The 22,138-nt window shown below is 41.8% G+C and overlaps 1 protein-coding gene across 1 annotated transcript; it reads right to left on the minus strand.

Annotated features, from left to right (window-relative positions):
• Positions 1-2,251: 2,251 nt before the first annotated feature.
• On the minus strand, positions 2,252-18,430 carry PARL (presenilin associated rhomboid like). Its single transcript, XM_034781867.1, has 10 exons — positions 18,122-18,430; positions 16,810-17,002; positions 15,439-15,579; positions 12,342-12,390; positions 9,777-9,872; positions 8,355-8,504; positions 7,715-7,785; positions 6,202-6,303; positions 3,624-3,721; positions 2,252-2,582 (listed from the first exon to the last, which is right to left on the minus strand). The coding sequence occupies exons 1-10, from the start codon at positions 18,190-18,192 to the stop codon at positions 2,468-2,470; spliced, it is 1,086 nt and encodes a 361-aa protein (XP_034637758.1). The 5' UTR covers positions 18,193-18,430; the 3' UTR covers positions 2,252-2,467.
• Positions 18,431-22,138: the final 3,708 nt, after the last annotated feature.

Raw genomic sequence — 22,138 nt, forward strand, 5'->3', positions numbered from 1 at the left:
CTCCTTAGAGGTACTATTGTTCTCTACTGGATGGAACAAGTATGTCTGCAGCCTGAAAAGTGTGTATGATTTAATATAAGTTAACAGAGAACCCTAGGAAGAGTAGAAAAAGGAGGAATAAACAAGGGGAGTAAAGGAAGAGTACACACAGAAAAATGAACTCTCTCTGAGTCAAGTGAGTCAATAGTACCAGTGCGAGAAACATTCACTAGATCCCAACTACTACATTAGACTAAATTATCTTTTTCTGAGAGTTTAGAATTAAGGTTAACTTTTTTTTTAATCCTCAAAATAGTCATTGTTTATATTGTGATGAAAAATACACCAACCTGTGTTTTATAACAGTAAGCACCAAAGACTGTAACTGGGTGTTAGCAGCATAGGTTGGTAAGGAGTTGACATCAGTTTTGTGCTCCACCTTTGATTACATTTGGTGCTATTTAGCACCATCTTTAGTTTACCAACATGAAAAGCAGACATTACATGTATTTTCTACAACGCCTCATTACAAAGTAAAAATGTGTATGTTTTATTTATGCTTATTATAGTCACAAAGACACTTTCATTCCAGTGTAACCCATCTAGTAAAACTAGGTAGCTGGTTTATTAGGGCCTCGATCCTGCAAATTACTTCTCCCAGACAGATCTCTGTGCTCCATTGCAATTAGGGGTGCACCTGGCATGGCTACAATTGCAGGATTGGGGCCCACATTAGTCATTTGCGAAACAAAAATCCCCCACACAGATCACCAGTTTAGTGCCGCATAGTGTTTGCATAATAGGAACCATTTTGATGCTTGTGTCAAACCCCAGATCAATCTAAAATTCATCCAGTTATCGAAGAGTGCCTGTGATGAGAAAAACAGCACAGAAGTTTCTGCTGCAGCTTCACGTTCTCATCTTCTCCATCCATTGGCGAGCTCAGAGCCATACGCTACTATTTTAGAATCCTCTAAATAATGCTAAATGAAACTATAGGGCAGGAAAGTGTTTTTGTTTTTTTTTTTTTTTTTTTTTTAAATGAATGCAGTTCACTGGGAGAGAAATGCTGAAGGTGGAATGTCTCCTGTGATAACTCGTGGCAAAAATATCCAAACTAACATGAAACAGGCCATTGTTCTAATTACATGCAACAGAACAAAAAAAATTCTCCACTGACAAATTCTAAATGCATCCTTTGATAATGTCTTGGAGGTAGAAAGAACTGAAAGCTAGAATACATTGAATAAGAGCCTGCCATCATAGCATGAGCCAGACTCTTAACATCATTAATGTAGTTTTGCTAGGTGTCAATGCTACTGTACAACTAACATTTAAATGAAGGCCAGTATTTTTCATAGATTCATAGAACTTACAGCGAGAAGGGACCATTAGATAAAGTTTGGGAACCACTGGACTAGGTTAACAACCCACAAACCCTTTTCACAAAAATATCAAATCTCGCGAACCCCTCCTAAAAATGAATTAATTTCCAGGTAGTTTCTCCCTTACCTGAGCATAAGTTATAGAAGCAGTGATCTTAGAAATAATTTGGTTTTTTTATGACATGCTTATTACACACTATTTAATATTATATTAAATATTACTACATTATTAATTTTATTACCTTATGAAAACAGCAACACTCTTCAAGATTCCACTTTTGTAGCTCATATCACTTTGATTAAGCCTCCTACATGTTTCATCAAGGAGTACCAGATGTGAAACAGCATCAAGGTATTTAAGAAGCCAACTCAAAGCAAAAGTTCCTCCCACAAGCATTCGGGTCTTGAGCAGTTCAGGCAAACAATGCACAATTGCAACAAAGCTTAAACTTGTTCTGCCAGGAAGTGATAATCATAGGGCTTGGGCTGTCAGCTCCCGGGGTCCCTACGGACAGCTCTGTCCGCCATTACAGAATTTTTTTCTGAGAACTCTGATACATTTCACAAAACCCAGTTTGGGAACCACTGATCTAGTCTGACCTCCTTTATATTACAGGCCATTAAATTTCACCCCCTTATGCCTGTACTGAGTCTAATACCTTATTTGTCTAAAGCATATCTTCCAAAAAGGCATCCAGCCTTGATTTGAAGATATCAAGAGGGTGGATTCACCTTCCCTTGGTAGTTTGTTTCAATGGTTAATCACCAACACTGTTAAAAAAAATTGTGCTTAATTTCTTATTTGAATGTGCCTGGTTTCAGCTTCCAGCCACTTAAGTGAAAATATTTCTTCTTGTCAAATAGTTTTTAAAAATGTGATGCACACGTTTACTTCATAAACCAATCAGATATAAACTTTATTTTTTCAACTTTGTCAGTTCATTCTCTACTGAACTGCATTTATTTGCAACTGTAGTTTACATTAGAAACTACACATCCTAAGTGGTTTTCTGTGGAGTTGCAAAAACAATTCCAGAACCAATTCACTTCCATATCTTCAAGTAGCACACCGTCTTCTGCACAAGCAGGCTGTAAAATTAGAATCAGTGAGATCCTCCACCTCCTTTTCCTCGGCTCTTAGACCTCATTTCATGCCAAGCCTTCACCAGTGGTTCTCTGTTCTTCCATATGAGTTCATGGCCATAAGTTACATACCAGCTGAAAACAAAAACAAAACTTCAACTGAAATTAGATCATGCGAAGCTAAAGTTAAGAATGAGATAGAACACTGAAGGATGATAACTGGAATATCTGTTAAACAGCGTACTAGATGGGATAACCCAGACGAGGCAATAATAGAAATGAATAGGGTACGTTTTTAAAAGAAGTTTGATAAGCTTTTGGAAGAAAACACTGACAACTTTAGGTAAGCTTTCTGGTTCCATTTACTCCGAATAACTTACACAGTTCTATACTTCCACTTGCCCCCATGTAGTTGAACAGTAGTTAGCACCTCAAATTTCTATCTTCTGTAGCCAAAAAATTTGCACCAATTACTACTCCACTTAAAAGAATATTAGAGTATAGTATATATTGCTTATGTCAATGCATTCCAACTATATTGCTGCAGAGGTATTTCCCGATAGGCAGATGAACTCAGAAAAAAATCTAGAATAGAGTCACTTCATTTGAAGCAAACTGCCTCCTCTAACTGGATGGATGCAGAAGTAATCCATTGGAAGTAACTTTTCTGGCATAACACAGACATTTAAATGAACATCAGCACCAGGGATTAGCAGAAGGCTATGGTGAGGTTAGGGACCATGAAAGAAAAAAAAATGTGGAGCTAGACAATACTATAGCTCTATCAGAGCAAAGAAAGACGGACAGATTAGGTAATTAGTTCAACACCACACAATGCCAAATTGTTTGTTTCCTACATTTTCTAGTGCTTCAACCCAATTAGTGATAACCTTTGAAGGCTTCATACATGGAGACAATGCAGCCAAACAAAATTACTAGCTTTTCAATGGAATTTGACCTAACAGATCTCACACTTGCTCACTAACCCACCCAAACTGATAAGAGATACACAGACATGGGAAGTTTTACTGAGCTGCACAGTTGAAAAGATGTTTTCATTAGTCCAGTGAGCCCTCCATTAAACTAATGCACCAGAAGGTTTTAAATATTTTCTCTTTTTCCAATACAGAATTGTTTGTACACAATCGATAAAGTTAATGGATAACAAAAACTTACATTCCAAATAGAGCTCCCCCAAGATGTGCTGCATGGTCAAAAAATTTCCAACCCAGAACAAGTCCTGCGGTGTCCATTGCAATAATGGCTTTTAAAGCCTAAAAATGAACAAAGCATTGTGTGAGCAGAATCTGCAGCAGTCTCTAATATCCAGCAGTAGGAACACTTCATATTTACCATTAAGCAAACATTTAAATGATGGAACATTCCCCATGACATGCAACAATACTACTACATAAGGATTTCTCTTGAGACAGGCCTAGACTCTAGTCCTGCTCTTTTCTCACCAGACAATATACATGAAGACTACTTCTACCAGAAGCCACAGAAGAAAGGAGGCTAAGAATGTGGCAGTAAATATAATGTATTTAAAATACTCTACAACCTAAAATGTGCTTTTATTACATTTTAAAAACATATCAGCTCTATTGCAATGTCAAGCCAGAAAAGGAGGTAAAATCGCTGGTAAAAAGGAACACTACATACAGACCACTCCAATTAAGGAAGTGTAGCAAATATCTCATTCACAAGTCAGTTCTATATAAGCCATAATCATTTTATGCAGTAACAGCCTAGATTTGTGTCTGTATTCCCAAACACTGCCCCCTCCAACCATGTAGGTATACACCTCTGCCTCTACTAGATGGAAGGTGTAGGACAGCATCCTCAACTTCTCAGTCACTAAATATCTACGACTAGTACCAATGCTGGATGAAATATCAGACCTATTTAAGAGTAGGAGATCAGGATATTCTAGAATGGTTAAGTACTACTCTATAAGCAGAAGTACTGATAAAGTATGTCACCCTTTAGTGGATGCAGTTTACTAACTATAAGTCCTAAGACTTATACAAGTGTGCATGTTTCTTGGGTTATACACTAGCAGTAATATGGAGCAACAGTTTGCATATTTACCATAGTATTAACTAGAATAATTAGCACCTAATTATATGTACTCAGGATTACAGGAGTTACATTCTCACATTTGGACTATTATGGTTAGAGAGTTTGTTTGGGGTTTTTTTGTGGCCAAAGTGTAATTAAAGAAACAGTGGTTGAGGTGATATCTTTTATTGGACCAATTTCTGTTGGTGAAAGACAAGCTTTCAAGCTTACACAGAGCTGCGTTGAGCAGGCATGGTCACCTAGAAAGATGCATTGAGACCACTGTATGCGTCACCGAGCAAACAGGAAAGGACTTTCAAAATTGCCAAGAAACTTAAGGGGCGGGGATGATGGTTGGTCACCTGAGGGCAGGCTAGTAGAGTTCAAACTGATGACCAGAGAGGCAAAACCAGGCATTGTGGGACACCTCCCGGAGACTAACTGCAGCGCTGTAATCGACCAGGGTGTCTACACTGGCTTTCTGCGATGCTGTAGCCCCGGCGCAGAAAGCTCTACGCCTCTCAACAGGGTGGTTTTTTTTACAGCACTGCAACTGCTCAGTTTCTGTGCACTAAGTGGCTTGGCACTGTGCACACCTCGGGAGTTACAATGCAGAAAGCTGCTTTGGTGCGCAGAAACTTGCCAGTGTAGACAAGGCCTAAGAAATGCTTTGAAATTTAAAACTGATAGAATCTCAGTAAACTCATTCCTGTACAACACATATTTTAAATCCAGTTGTCTTAAAATGGGTTAAAACAAAGCAATTAAGCTATCATACTAAAACAATGTTCAGAAACATACAAAAAAGATGACTACGCATGTTAACTCAGGAGTCAAGATATATGAATGAGTTTCTAAAATATATACATTTTTAAAAGCGGGGAAAGGAATCAAAGAATGAGAATATTAAGAATGTGCCACAAAAGCCCCAGTGATCTATTCCTGTTCCTAAAACTTATGTTCTTAGAAGCAGCAGTAGGAAGCATCTAAAGCAGGAGACAAGCATCTACAGCAATGCGATTAGAAATGATTTTTTTCTGGAAAATTAAATTCTCAAATCTGCCTCTGCCTTTCCAGATTTCCTCTCCTCCTTATTCGCCCCCGAGTTATTTTTCACACAGTTAATTTAAAGTTGCCTGAAATAAGTAACCAGGTCCTGCAGTTTATCCCTAACAAACATAGCCCGTACACTATGTGCCACACTTTGAATGACAAGAGGTTCCCACAGTGCACGTACACAATTTTGTTGTACTTCCTCACAGGCATCGGGTTCCCTTTCCCTACCCCCATTTCCTGTAACTTTAAGAATTGGGTGTGAAATACATCTCCAGGAAGCAATCTAGAAGTTAAGCTCTATACAATTTAAAAAAAAGAGACAAGCAATTGAAAACAAGCCTGATTCTTGTTTGCTCTACACCACGTCTAGTCATTATACTAGAATAGAGTCAGTACAGAACTCTACCATTTGAGAACGACAACATTTTATGCCCACTTTGCATTGGTGTAAATGACTACATAAAGTTCAGAGCAACAGCAAATCAGGCCCTAAGACTTCAAGCCACGACCATGTATTTAAATAAAAATTAGATATTGTTTGTATATTCATATTAAAAGGAGACATTCAGATACTGTTGGAGTGTAGGGAAAGGAAAATATTTAAAGTATATAATTTCTGATATTCAAAGGCACTTACATTTCCTGCTGTAAATGTGAACATTGGAAGAAGTATGATGGCTAGTTTTGCTTCTGGCATCTTCGTACATACTGCTGCAAGGACAGTCATTATAGCTCCTGACTGAAAATACATTAAAATACATGAAAGTGAGCTGAGATATTACACAAGGGAAATTTATTTTTCTGTACGTGAACCTATTTTGCTTGCTGCCTTTCTTTTCCAATGCAGCCCTATGACAAGTCCCAAAGCAGTATAGTAAGTTTAGTATAGAAATAAATCAAGGAATCATTGCTTTATTTTGAGATCTGAATGTATAAAAGCTGAAAGAATTGCTTCCTATGTCCTCAGTGTCTGACCTCTAAAAAACAAGTGAACAAGTTGTAACCTTTTCTGAAAGCCATGCTATTTGTAACAATCATAAATAACTGATGTGAATATAGTGCCTTTCATCCCAATGAATTTTAGAAATATATATGTAGCACTGCTGAAATGTAACTGTAGCTAAGGTGAAAGCAACCACTCAGTTTAAAGCATGCTGGACATCAGCAGATGACAACTTTTTTGGCCAAGGAAACTGGAGCAAACCCCTCCTCTAACAACATAAGCCCATAGGATCTTCCAAGTCCATGCATGGACAGGATCTTAAACTGTATGCAAGTTTGTGTGGTAATATCAACACCTGGTCAGTGAGAAAGTTACTCTGTAGCAAATACAAATGACTTGCAGGATAAGCGAACCGTATGTGTATGGCATTAATTGAAATTCAGCTTATCAACTGCAGCTCTAGTTGTCCAACAAGTTCCTCCCTCCATTTGAAAAACAAAACATGTTTTTTTAAAAAGCCAAAACATGATATAAATAAAACCTCCAAAAAAACATAAATCTTGATCCAGCAGCAAGTTCACTTTACCCTTACTATAAGTTGAGTGCCTTAAAACATCCCAAAGCTTTGATAGCAGGTATTTTTATTTAGAAAAAATGTAAGCAGAACAGAAAATAAACATACCACTCCTGCCAACTTCAGAAATTCTATAAATTGAGCGTGCTCAAGCAAAAGTTCTATATTTTTGGGAAGGAAGTTGATGGGAAACATTTCACCAGCATTACTTGTTAATGTCTACTGTCCCTGATCATATGATCTCGTGATCTCTTCAAAAAGCATACAATTTTCAATAATTAGAGCATAATTATGCATTACAGCCTCACGTAACAACCTTTATAAAACAGTGAGTTCAGTTCTACAACTTATCTGCTCAGTGACAAGAGATCCTGCTGTTAAGCACTAGTTTACAACCCATTAGTATTTAGCAGCATTGGTTCTGGGCTGCTGTACCAAGGGCTTGGAAGAATGGCCCAGTTCTTGCACAGGAATTATTGTTTGATTACTCTCAATGCTGGTAACTTCTGCCTGCCTTCCCAAGCCAACATATCCCTGATTTTTAAGAAAGCTGTGGAATACAGTGCTTTGAAACTGGTTTTAATGATGCTACGAGATATAGTATTTGGGGATTTTAAAATGTATGCTACTTACAGCTCCAAGTGATGGTCCAAATCTTCCAGTAGTTACTTTACTGACATAACTGACAAATGTGGAGATAACACCTAAAAAAGGTGAAATTACTGTTAGAAACCATATCAGGAATGTACGTGAGGGGCAGGAGGTACCAAAATATTGCCTGCATGTTTGCATGAGGTATCTTGCACACTAACTTTTTAACTTAATTTTTTGAGGCAGTAGACATGGAGACTAGAAACAGTTGTAGTTTTGTCTGTCATCTCAGGGATGTCCTAAGACAATGTTAAAAACTAATAGTTCAGTGATGGAGCATGACTTTAAATACAAGGCTTGCACTTTGACAGCCTAAAATCAAACATTCCAATGTGATTAGTGCTCTGTTCTGCAGCAGTTCTTTGGGGGCAGGGACCATCTTTTTGTTCTTTGTTCAGTGCCTCGCACAATGGGGGCCTGGTCCATGACTAGGGCTCCTAGGTACTATGGTAATACAAATAAATCATTAAAATAAGCACCGTGGTTGGTGTACAACAGCCTATGGGAATGAAGAATCAGTGTCTGCAGCCAGGGAAAAAATATGTTAATCTCTCTCTCACTTCCTACCTGCATAAGTATGGTCATGACATTTCTTTAAAGTATTAATTTTTTGAAAAATTACCTGCAGAAAGGTACACTGCTATGAACTGCTCACGTCCCAAAAGAGACACTATACTTGAAGAAAAACTCCACAGCACATACATATTTGCAGCCATGTGGAACAAAGAGAAATGACTAAATGTAGAGAGCAGCATGGGAGAGCAAAGGACTCCTATAAGAAGAAAACTAGTGGTTACTGAAGAACAAATACCGGCCATTTTAGTATTTTTATTTTCATTTGTGTGCATAAGTACTTACAGCATAAGCAAGAGAAAATATAGTTATCAGACTTCTTAAATATTTCATAAGCTTTAAACATGTAAAATGCGAGCAGTGTAATGAGCATCAGATTCAGTGTGGTGACTGCCGAAGCATGCAACATTTTCTAAGAAATCTGTCACCCATGTGAAATAGTACATTAAAGATTTCCTTGTGGAGAGATTACATGGATTTTTCAAAAGCTTCCACACCATTCTTTGGAGAGTGGAAAAGCCACTTTTTTTTTTTTCCCCATTATGAGGGTTTTGTCCAATTATAACTGCTTAGGTTAAAGTATGAAGGAGAATCTTAGCTTTCATTTTAAAAAATGTCTAGTCCTATTCAGTGCAGTGGTAAAGGTAAATAGATAGAATCCAATCTCTAGTTCAAAGTCTGAAAATTTCAGAGGACCCTAAGTCAACTGGAAGTCCAACTCCCATTGAAATTCAGTTAGTTGCCTAATTCCCTTAGGCTTTCCAAATCCCTGCCTAAAGGCACAAACATCTGGGTTCCACTTCTACAGCAGGAGTGAGGGGATGGGAGGTACCAGAAGAGCCCCCTCCCTCATGTGTCCTCCATACCCGTCTCTGTTTTGGAAATGGACCCCAACTGCTTGTGCCTTTAGAGCCTACAGTTAACATTTTCAAGGCTAATTTACCTTGAATGAAAGCTGAGATTCTTCTTCATGTGGAGAAAAGGCCAGCTCTGTGGCAAGGGACTGGTAGGAATCCTCTCATGCTCATTGACGAGTATATAATTGTTATATAGTGATAAGTGAATGCACACCATTCTGCATGTCTGGTGGTGCCCGTCTCCCCTGCACTCAGGCCTCTAATTCCTATTTGCGGGGAATATTAATGTTCAAAAATAAAGAGCAACTTCAAAACAGCTTTTTTAAGAACCATAAAAATAGTTTGTTTCCTCCCAAAAGACCAGGAAGAGTAACAATCAGGACAGAGCTAGGACTTCATTCCACTATGAGAGAAAACCCCCTTTGCAAAGACATAAGCCATTTGTTGTTCAGCGTGGCACACTTGAAGATACTGGACCTCAAAATCTTGACATTATGATCTCTAGCAAAGCTATTTTGGAAAAAAAAAATATAAGTTTCTATAAATTTACCCCTCCCCAAGGCCCACCTGTTGAATTGGACGGATGGACATATACCCACACACAGTATACTTACTAGATGCTGGATTAGATGTGAAGTAAGTAATCATTTTCCGCTGCATAGAAGGGATTCTCCATAAACAGAACACAAAGACATTTGCAGCTATGATACCTAATAAGAAAAAATCCAATTTAGAGACAAAGTATGAATATAACATGCAAGAACAAAGCACTTGGTAGCAAAGTTTCAGTACTTCAGAACCACATTTACAACAATATCTACGTTTTTTCTTTGCTACTCCCATATAAAAATGGCAATTTTCATTTTCTGATGATTTTAAGAAAAATGAACTGGAATTCAGAAATCTTTACACAATGAAAACCCTTTTAACAGAAGTCACATTTTGTATCTAAACTAGTGTTCCTTTAGTTCCACAAAATACACACATGTATACTGTCCAGTGAGTCACTTTCAAGAAATCTGCAACCAATCTGCTACAACTAATCTTCCAAGAAATCTGCAACTACAAATTTGTCTTTGTGATTTACAAATTGTTGTTTACTTGCTAAGTTTTAATTCTGATCATATTCTAATTTAGATAAGAATGTAAATGATTGAGAGCAGACTGATGAAAGTTTACATCCTTGCATGTTTCCAAGTATTTGCTGACACCTAAAACCAAATTAAAATATAGCTTTGGCTCTGGAAAGCACATAAAACTGTTTTTAAAGATCTGAATGGTTTATATTATAAAGCTGGCATTCCTGGGGGTGGGGAGGGAGAGAGAGATCATTTCTTTCCTTGTAAAAATTTAGATTCCTTATTTTCATGACTTATTTGAAAGACTCCTGCTGAACTCAAACCAGAAAAATATTTTCAAGGCTATTTATATCTGAAATTCTCTATTTAGAATCTGTATAATCTACTTTCTCTGAGCTGCTTTTAGCTTTAAGAGAGCGCCTATCCTATGCTACAGTGCTTTCTTATTAACCAAAGATTTCATTACGTACTCAACACCACCAAATTATAGAAGACCCCAACAAGGAATTTTTGCAAAATAATTCCAAATTTGTTCTGGTGCAACATGGCAGATAAACATGTTTGAAAGGTTTCCATTATATCAGTTAAATTTACATGTAATATAAATAAGGCCCTATTTAATTTGCAATATTGTGGAAATTGCGAATTCCACAGTATTAGGCTTCCATCGCAATTTTGACAACGGGAGCCCTGGGCGGCCGCTGACAGTGGAAAATCACGGAACAGTAACAATGGGCTTTATTAGTGCAAATAATAAGGTCTTATTACTTTTCCGCAATTTTCCATGACTTGTCCGCAACTCAGCTGCAATTTTTTGACAATCATCCTGCAATTCAAATAGGGCCTTAAATATAAATATTAACCACATATTGAGAATCACCACAGAGACTATGCATGATTAATTTTCACCTAATTTTTCCAAATACAATATTGGCACCACTTTCTTTAGACATAAGAAAAGCTTAAGTTGGATGTATAAAAACACAAAATATTGTATAAAACCAGTTGATCGGACCTTATATTTAGCTGGAATTCTTTAATGTGTCTATCACTGCCCTAGACATTCAAGACTTAAGTGCAATTTATTTTTATACTACCGAGCAATCCTTTAAAATGAGGCAGAAAGTGGTTGAAACCAATTTAAATATTTTGTCCTTAAAAAATTACTTTTTCTATATAAATATATGTTTTATGACAAACAAAAACACTGGTTATTTAGGCTCCAATATGCTTAGTAGAAATCAGCTCAGGTACTCAAATATTTTTACACACAGCATACATAACACGGAGCATGTTCTAGATTAAATGCTGTAAATTAGCTATTTCTCATCTATTTTTCTCTTTAATCTGAATAGCTATGTGAGATGTCTATTAATGGGATTTCAATAATTCTGCATTAAGCAGATTCCATGCAACTCCTGTTAAATATAAATACCTGTGTATTATATAACAAAATCTGATACACAACAAGATAGCTACCTCCTGTTTGCAACATTGTGTATGCAGTCACAGGAAGTAGTGATTTATCCTGCAACGCATCATTTACAAAATTACAACATGTTTCCATTGTTTCTGGTTATGGTGCATAAAATTGCATGATACTCCTTGGATGACAAAGAATATTTCCAGAAAAAGGAAAAGATAGCCATTTTACGCAGTAGTACATAGTAAATCTCTCTCTCATGAAAAAGCTGTCAACTTGAAGGACAACCAGTATTCAACAGTTTGTGCTGGTAGTAATAGCACTGCTTTTCAGGCTCTGGCAAGGTTGTAGAAATTCTTTACTATGCTGCTTCTGAGGGTCCCTCATGCCCAATTTTTACTGTACTTCTATACATGTAGCGGAAGGAAGATTCTGACTAATATTGCACAATATTCAAAACGAGTGGAGATTTCATTTAACGTACAAGAAATATGTTCTGTGAGAAGGAATGGGTAGCAGATGCATATGGGGAATGAAAATAGCATGTACGTACACAGATTTGCTTTGTTTCTTACAATCGATAAGCATGGTATGAAAGCCATCTATTGTGACATACTGTACCTGTTTGCCATAATTCTCTTCCTGTGAATGTCTAATACTTGTAAGCTAACACAAACCTGTCACAGTCCGCTGACCCTCACTCAGGCTATTCCACCACTTGTTAACCTGAAAGAGAATAAGTAGTATTCACTGACTTCCCAAAATAGCCCAGATCTCAGAACTATTTGAAAATCACATAAGGTTCCACTTAAATAAATAAATACATAAAAATCAAGTTCTTTTTAACAGAAGGATTGAGTTAAGATATGCTTCTAATATTCAGTTAGACTTAAAATAGCTTTTTTTATAAAAAAGTTACATTTCCTGTTCATATATTTTTTAAAATCTCCTCTTTCAGTTAAATATCCTGTTACAGAAAAAGATCCAATCCTTACATGGTATTAAACAGCAGAGCTCCATTGAATTCCAAAGATTGATATCAGTTTATACCAATGAAGATCTTGTGTATTTATGTGTATCTCCTAGGCCAGGGGTGGGCAAACTTTTTGGCCTGAGGGTCACATTGGGGTTCTGAAACTGTATGGAGGGCCAGGTAGGGAAGGTTGTGCCTCCCCAAACAGCCTGGCCCCTGACCCCTACCCGCCCCTCCCACTTTCTATCCCGACTGCCCCCTCCTGGCCCATCCAACCCCCCCGGCTCCTTGTCCCCTGACTGCCCCCTCCCGGGACCCCCCGCCCCTAACCACCCTCTCCCGGGACCCCACCATCTATCCAATCCCCTTCCTCCCTATCCCGACCCCTATTCACACCCCCAACCCCTGACATGCCTCCCAGGACTCCCACACCTATCCAATCCCCCCCGTGTTCCCCGTCCCCTGACCGCTCCCATCCGGAACCTCCGCTCCATCCAACTGCTCCCTGTCCCCTGACTGCCCCCAGGATCCTCTGCCCCTTATCCAACCCCATTGCTACCTGCCCCCTTACCATGCCACTCAGAGCACCAGGACTGGCAGCCGCACCAGCCGGCCACAGCCAGTCCTGCTGCCGCTCAGTCTAGAACACCAGGGCAGGCCGGCAGTTCTCACAGCCGCGCTGCCCGGCAGGAGCTCGCAGCTCACTGCCCAGACTGCTGGCAGCACGGGGAGCTGAGGCTGCGGGGGAGGAGGAATAGCAGGGGAGTGGCTGGGGGCTAGGCTGGCTGGGAGCTCAAGGGCTGGGCAGGAGGGTCCCGCGGGCCACAGTTTGCACACCTCTGTTCTAGGCGGAGACTCTTACTGACAGCTATTTGTGGTCTCACATCACCCACCTTTGAGAGTCCACCTTTGTGCCAGAGGTCATTTTTTACAGAGGCAGCTCACAGGATGTGGCATTCACTCCCCCTTGTATCCAGCTCAGCCCATCCCTCCTCCACCTTTAAGAAACCCCCTAGAAAAATGTATTATGACCACAGGCAGCTCTTAGATGTGCTTTTTCCCCCTCTGTCTCCTTCTAATAGTCCCTTTTAAATATTTTTTTAAAAACTGTTGGTTTAATTATACTAAGTTTTATAACACTCCAAGGTGCTATATAAATTATTTCTATAGGTTGGACAAAAAGTAACCAAATAAGATTTCAGTGAATTGTTCATTTCAAAGTCATCACTCCATCTCTCCCCACTTCCTAATTATCTGGCATAGGATCTAGATAAAACCATATCAATATTTTCTCCCCATCATGTCCTCCAGTATGGCCATTATGCAAACATGATTTTGTGTAATACAAAAAGCCTACATGCCTTTACTAACTAGCACTGGATGCTGAATTTACGAGGATACTTTTATTACCGGAGATGGGAGCTGGAGATTTTTTTTAAAATGTATTAGCAATGACATGGTAATTTTGTTTATTATATTTTAGATAGCTAATTAGAATCCAGCAAGCCTTTCCTATCAGAGAATTTAGTACTAAACTTGTTTTCTTCACAATTTCTAAATATTCTTAAGGGCCAGCTTTGATCTTACACGTGATTCATATAAGCACAGATGACGAGAAATGCATTTGGACAGGAGCACTACAGTGTATTCAACTCACATCATGGACACAGAGGGTTCCTCTGCATCCTGCTCAGGGCACAGTGCCTCTGCAGCTGGACACTCACCCCTACTAATAGTGGAAGAAACAGACCAGGCCTAGGAATCAGATCTGCTCTACTGCTTGCCAGGGAACCAACCTCTCCGTGGACATAATGTACAGAACCCATTTCTTATATTTTAAATGAAAATATTACAGCAAAGTGCAAGTGATTATGGTATCCAGTGTTGCCAACTGATAAAATTATCATAAGCCTAGCAATTTTTGGTCTTTGTCTTAAAGTCACAAATTCTGAAGTCAGGTGTTTACTTAGGATTTTTTTTTTAAATGTTCATTTATAAAGTTTCTAGTCCTTATAATTGCAAAGAAAAGCTTGAAAACATGAAACTTGAAGACAAGAATCTCATATTTATGTTTTTTTTTTTAATTTCATGATTTTTAAGCCAATGATTTTTGAACACTGAGGGTTGGCAATACTACGCCTTCTAACATGATAAAAAAGTGAGTGGCATTTTAAGATATATTAGACATACGAAGAACTATTGGTCTCCCTTTCTTTTTTTTTTTTTGGGGGGGGGGGGAGAGGAGCAAGAAGGGGGCTGCTATTTCATCTCTTCAGTATCTATTTGATAGCAGTGCCAAATGTTTACTTTTCATCTGTGCTAATTGTAAATCAGCTTCCTTTCGAACTAACATATAGCACACTGTAAGCTGGAAGCCTGTTTCCCCAGCCCAGAAAGGACTAATACCACTGTTCAGGCCCTTCCTTCAGGGTCCAGTTTCATTCTTTAAATACAAAATTCAGAGTAACACACACAGTTATCCTTCTGATCAAAACAGTTTTGCCATACATCACTAATTAGAAAAGTTGTTAAAGTGCCAAGAATTTGATACTATAAAATAAAAGAGACAAGTATCTATTACTGTACTCAACCAATACTAGTGGCACCAATATGCATGCCTGATTTTTAGTTTGTTTTATACAGTACTGACCACATAGCAGTCTTCCAAGGTTACATTACTGAGGTGGGTCATATTCAGTAAAACACTAAGCACACTATTCATATGCAATACATGTTATTATAGTCCTATAGTCACTGTACTGACCACATTTAAATGCACAAGATAGTTATGTTCTGTGTACCTGCTTTCTGAAGTCCCCATTTTTCTGAGGTCGTAACTTATCCATCCAGTCTGCTCGAGCATCATCGAAATAGTTCTGGACCCGAGATTTTAGGTATTCATACTGCCAAATAGCAGCTGATCCAAATGCACAGCCTGTAAACTATGTAACATTAGATGCATTCAAAATCAAAGTCTAATATGGAAGACAAATCCTTATACAATTTTAGGTAAAAATATAGCATGTGCTCCTACTGCACTTACATATTAATACTATTATAAACATTCAAAGAGTGAGGTTCTCACTGAATTATGTAGCAATATTGATTGTATTACATCCGATGAAGTGGGCTATAGCCCACGAAAGCTTATGCTCAAATAAACTGGTTAGTCTCTAAGGTGCCACAAGTACTCCTGTTCTTTTTGCGGATACAGCCTAACATGGCTGCTACTCTGAAACAATATTTAATAAGAGCCTTCTTTTATGGTTATTTTGCCAGACATTGCAGGTTATTGCCTAACTGCCAGTTTGTGGCAGGATTAGACAATACCGTGCCACAAAAATCAGGACTCTTGTTGCAAAATTTAGGGTCAGTGTGCTAAACCCTCTGCTCCTTTCTATTTGTTAGGAGAGGTCTTCATTCCCTTTCTTTCAGGCTGGAGGGATAAGGGAAACAGGTACCAGAGGATGGGACACTGACTGGGATGCAACAGAAAGGGACTCTGAATGCATCCGATGAAGTGGGTTTTACGAAAAGCTTATGCTCAAATAAATTTGTTAGTCTCTAAGGTGCCACAAGTACTCCTCGTTCTTTTGACCTTCAGGGATGATTCAGAAAGGTTGTAGAGTATATGAAAACAGCTAGCAGTTTGTTTAGCTTCAGGCTGATTTTTTTTAACCTTATGTGGGAGAGGGAGAAGTACTGGCAACACTCAGGGCTCAATAAGAAGCTAGCTGAATAGTATATGTATGGGAAACGTATTCAAGAATATTCTCTCCCTTGGAAATCAATGGCAGCTCCCTTAGGACTGGCAAGCAAGACACTGTGCAGATTAGAAAAATACAGGACTATTTAAGCAGGCATTCCCAGATTAAATGGGGGTAACAATTTGGTAATACTCCTTCTGGAAGAAATTCACCAAACCCACTGAAGATAGTGAGTTAAGATAGAAAAAAGTATGTTCTGAGAAAACTGTTTTAAAAAATTAAGAAAAGGTACCTTGATGGTGACAGGTGTACAGCCTCATGCAATAAGCTTCTGGGATTTAATTGCATTATTTTTAATGGAATACTCTTGCTTATCATGCACAAGTTCTAGTGCAGTCACCTGCACAAGTAACTCCGCATCAATGCGACTTCTAATACATGTAACATGATGGCACAAACAATTACCCCAATTGTAAAAAAGAATGGCTTCACAAGATGCTTCAGCGAAGGGGAAGAAGTATAAAAGATTGTTTCCTGTACTGGAGGAGACAGACTGCTTTTGTATGTTTTGGAGCCACTTTCTTGGTCTGGTTTTCGAGGTTCAGTCTTTTGGGGCGCTCTTTTGAATCCATTTCTCTGCTGTGTGTATAAAGTAAACCTGGGGAAAAGAAGAAATGTGCGCCATAGACAATGTCAATGTTGACTCTCTATTTCAATTTAAAACCAGACTGCCTTATTATCTAGACATGACAGAAACTTTTTGGTAGGGTGGGGGAGATAGACCAGCAAACTTCCTTATACAACTGTAAAAGTGCATGTTCTTCACCTGCAGCTACAGAATTTCCTTGCTTCAGGATTTACTTTGCCTTTCACAGAATGGGGAAACTAGCTATTGTGTGTTTCATACTCTCATTTTCCAGTCTAGCTTGCATAAGGATATGAAAATACAATAATCATGGTATCAGCATACTAACGAAAAGTGCTGGCAACATGGTGCAACTCTACCTGATCTTCATTGTGTTAGGAAACTGACTCAGACAATTCACTTCCCAAGGCTGAGGAGCTGCTGGGCAGCAGCTTAAATTTCAGGCCTGGAAATGGCCAAGTTAATTTTCTGTTACTTCAAGTGTAATCTTAGTGCATTACCCTGTTATCAAGTAATATGGTTAAAATAACACCACTGGATGGCAGTGTGCTCGAGTTAATGCTGAAGAAATTTCAACTGTGGGAATTTCCTCATTTTAATGCTCGATCTTAGTACTGCATTTCCACCTGGGGACTTATACCATTACAGACAGTGCTCTCACTCGGTTAAATGCCCCCGGAGGGATCTCAACCTGCCCTAGCCAAGGGGCGCCAGGTGCGTGCTGGAGACCCATAGGCCCAACACTGGTTCTACACAGCCGGGCTCCACTCCCTGGTGTGATTTTCAACCTTTCCTCTGAAACGCGCCCCTGGCCGAGCCCGGCCATTCAGCGGCCGGCTGGAGAGGCAGGGCCCGGCCAGGGCACAGGGCAGGAGGAGACAGGCAGAGCCCAGCCTGGGTCTCGCCGGTTAAAGCCCTCCGCTCGGAGCCGGGGCGCTGCTCACACGGCACCGTGACTGTGCAGAGCCTGAGGGGTGGTAACAGCCCGCAAGGTGTGGGGGGCCCTTCCCACCCACCAGCAGCCATCGGGGGCACGCCCCCGTCCCCTGTGCCTAGCACCGGACCCCCCTCCCGGCTCATCGCACCGGCCTCAGCGGGGACCCCGTCCCGGGCGGGCCGCTCCTCCTGTACCTGTGCCCTCGGCAGCGGCGGCCGCTCAGCACCTCTCGGCTGCAGAGCCGGGCCCAGCAGCTCCACGCCATGTTCCGACCCTGGCCCGCCCGCACCTCAAGCGCTTCCGGAGCACCCGGCAGCCCCGGCCGCCATCTAACCGGGGCGTCACAAGGGGACAGGGGAGGGCTGGATCCCGGCCATCCTACAGTGCGGGGGAGAACAGCCCACCTCACGCACACATGCCCGGCCGTAGCCGGGACAGGGCTGGGCCTGGCCCGCAACTACCAGTCCCGTAGGGACTGCACGGTCGCTCCCCGGACGCCATCTTGAGAAGGATATTTCTGGTACTCCGGTCAACAACAGCCGCCATGTTGAGAAGGATATAGGCCGCATCCCACTTTAAGCGCCATGTTGAGAAGGATATAGGCCGCATCCTACTTTAAGCGCCATGTTGAGAAGGATATAGGCCGCATCCCACTTTAAGCGCCATGTTGAGAAGGATATAGGCCACATCCCACTTTAGGCGCCATGTTGAGAGGGTCATCGCCTATGTTTCCCAGCTCGACCTCGGCCATGTTGAGAAGGGCATTTCCGGTATTCCCAGAACAGCCTGGGCCGCCATGTTGAGAAAGTCGTTACCACGTGACCACAGAGCTCCCCCTTGACCTCCATGTTGAGAGGGGCATTTTCGAAGACTGATCTTACCTCCTCCCCGCCTTGATGCCTAACTGAAAAGCTGTTTCAAAGATCAGAGAGGTAGCCGTGTTAGTCTGAATCTGTAAAAAGCAACAGAGGGTCCTGTGGCACCTTTGAGACTAACAGAAGTGTCTCAAAGGTGCCACAGGACCCTCTGTTGCTTGTTTCAAAGCTGGCGGCCATGAGAAGGCGCGCAGGGCTGTGGTGTCTGTGGGCCCCCTGGGGAGGGCTGGAGGAGATCCCACTGGGTCTGCTGCTGAGGGGTGGTGACCCTGGGGGCTGAGGGTAGCAGCTGCTGTAGGGCTGGGGGAGGCAGAAGCCCAGCAGCAGGAGGCCTTGGGCCTGGGGGAGCCCCATGGCAGCTCCTACATTCTCCCCTAGGCCCTGCAGACCTGTGTAGGGCAGGGCCCCCAGAGGATTCCGGGGGCATGGGGCAAAGCCGGGGAGCTGCGGTGCTTGTACTCACCTGGCGGCGGTCCAGGTCTTCGGCGGCGGGGGGCCCTTCAGTCGCTCCGCGTCTTTGGCAGCACTGAAGGGCCCCCCCTGCCGCCGAAATGCCGCCAAAGACCTGGACCGCCGCCGGGCTAGGGCTTCCAGGGACCCTGCGGGGTCTGGGGTAAATTGCCCCACTTGCCCCCCTGCCCCCGGGCGGCCCTGGTGCAGGACCGTCCTTAGGCATACGCAGCATATGCAGCTGCATAGGGCACCATGAAATTTGGGGCACCAAATTGCCTCAAATTTCATGGTGCCCTGGGCAGCTGCGTGTGCTGCATATGCGGCAGCACCAGCCCCGGCGACCAGCCCTGTCCCTCGTCCGGCCCCCCCACAGGCTGCGCCCACTGCAAGGGGCAGGGCCATCTTGCCCTTCCCCCTGCTCCGTGCTCAGCCTGCCCCCATTCCACCTCTTCCCCCAGCAACCCTGCACTCATTGGCAGCAGCGGGAAGCAGAGCAACCCGGCCCCAGCCCGCTCCACTCCGCCAGCTCCCAGCCGCGGCGCTCTGCTTCCCGCCGCCGGTGAGTGCGGGGAGATTGGGGAAAGGACGCCCCCCGCACTCGCCAGCTGCAGGAAGCGGAGCCCTGCTGCTGGGAGCTGGCAGAGTAGAGCTGGCTGGAGCCACGTTGCTCCGCTTTCCGCCGCCAGCGAGTGTGGGGGGGTGTCCTTTCCCCAACCTCTCCACACTCACCAGCGGCGGGAAGCGGAGTGCTGCAGCTTGGAGTGCTGCGGCTTGGAGCTGGTGGAGTAGAGCGAGCTGGGGCCGGGCTGCTCTGCTTTCCGCTGCTGCCGGTGAGTGCAGGGGGGACCCTTTCCCCTAAGCCCCCTCCCCCGAGCAACACGGCCGGGGCAAGGGAAGCGAAGCAGACTACTCCTGGCTCCCCGCTAATTCCCCAGGCCACTCTGGGCCTGTGGGGCCCCCCAAAGTGCTCCCCCCCCACCGCTCCTGCCTCCCAGACCCTGGGGGGGGGAGGCCTGGGCCCCCACACAGCCCCCCCCCATGGGGGGGCTGCATAGGGCACCCAAATGGCTAGGGATGGCCCTGGACCCATGGGGCTTGTAATCTGAGGGGGCTTGGCTCCTGCAGCAAGGCTCAGGGCATGAAAGCCTGGCTGGCATAGCTAGACTAGTAGGGAATCGATTTATATCGGAAAACATTGATTTCACCGAGTGCACATGCAAGCTCCGGGAAAAATATTTCCATCAGTAACAATCAAAATGTACAGCTCAGACATGGAAAGAAAAATGCTGTTTGAGAACATATTAGAGGTTAATTCAGCAGTGTATTATCGCCTAGGCCAGCAAATTTTCAGGGTCGGCAAATTTATAATAGTAGCATTTTTGTAATCGTGGCATCAGTGACGCCACGATTATACCAATCATAGTGCGTATTGAAACCACCAGTGACAGCGCAACGCCATTTAGTAAACATACTTGCAAGAATCCTAAACGTTAATAATATGACCGAAAGGAAGAAATTAAGTGGTTCTCAGTTTTGGATCCATGAGTGGTCCTGCGCTATAAGCAAAATCGTGCTATACAGATGCGTGTTCAAGTGAGGGTCCGCTATACTTCTAATTTTATTTATAATAAAACTTGTAAATGTTCAATTATTTTAATGATATTTAGATTCATTTTAATTCAAATGAATTTGTAAAAAAAACTAAAACAAGTTCATATGGGGCCGGGTGCGGCAATTATTTCAGGGCCTCGGGTGGCAAAATCATTAATCCGCCACTGGATTGATTTAAGGATTTTTACTTTGTATATGTTGACATGTGATGGTGACAATTTTTGTAGCAAATCTTTAACTTTTTGACTCTCGATAGCTGTCATTAAATAATTGTTGTCTGACTTCCCCATAATTTCTTGCACTGTGAAAATGTAAATTGATAAAAAAAATTGTGAAAAAATCTTTAAAATACATATTGATATCCATCAAAATTATAAATAAATAAAAATCAAATTCTGCTAAGCATGAGACGGAGGCTTGTTATACTCTCGCAGTTTTTTATCCTAGGGCTCACAGTAGTTTTTATATATAAACCCAGCTCCTGAAATCTTGTGATTATGTGACAAGCTCATTTTTCATTCATAAAACAAAAAGCAGCTTCTGACAGCTCTATTGTGAAGAAAAGCTTGAAAACATGACTCAAGTGAAAGAATATAAACTATAATTAAATAAATATACCTTATTTTAAATCTCATGTTTTTTTAAACCAGTCTCATTGGTTTTTAGACCTAACTTGCATTTATTTATTGCTTGGTGTTAGCAATACTGAGGGAGAGACTCAGTGATGGTGTGAGGTTTGGGAAGAAGGAACTGGACTGCAATGGGAAGTGGCAGAGTCTGAGATGGCTTTTATAGTGCTTACAGGTCCAAATCAGGGACCAAGGCAGTGTACAGGCAAGTAAAACAGTCCCTGCCTGGCCCCAGAGAACTCACAATATAGGACTGACAAATGCAATAGATGGATAAACAGAGACGTGAATGTAGGGTGATGGGCAAAGTAATGGTAAAGATGAATGTCATTTGCATATATTAGTAGTTTGATCATAGGAATCACAAGTGGTCACCGGCCAAATAAAAGTATTTTCAGTATCCCCATCAAGTGTAGGGATGGGGCAGGAAAACAGTCCACTTGCAGATTGTGGGGAATGAATTACACCTCTACCCTGATATAATGCGACCCGATATAACACGAATTCTGATATAACGCGGTAAAGCAGTGCTCCGGGGGGGGGGGGGGGCCTCACACTCCAGCGGATCAAAGCAAGTTCGATAGAATGTGGTTTCACCTATAACGCAGTAAGATTTTTTGGCTCCTGAGGTCAGTGTTATATC

Source organism: Trachemys scripta, chromosome 9, assembly GCF_013100865.1.
Source record: "Trachemys scripta elegans isolate TJP31775 chromosome 9, CAS_Tse_1.0, whole genome shotgun sequence".
Classification (NCBI taxonomy): domain Eukaryota; kingdom Metazoa; phylum Chordata; order Testudines; family Emydidae; genus Trachemys; species Trachemys scripta.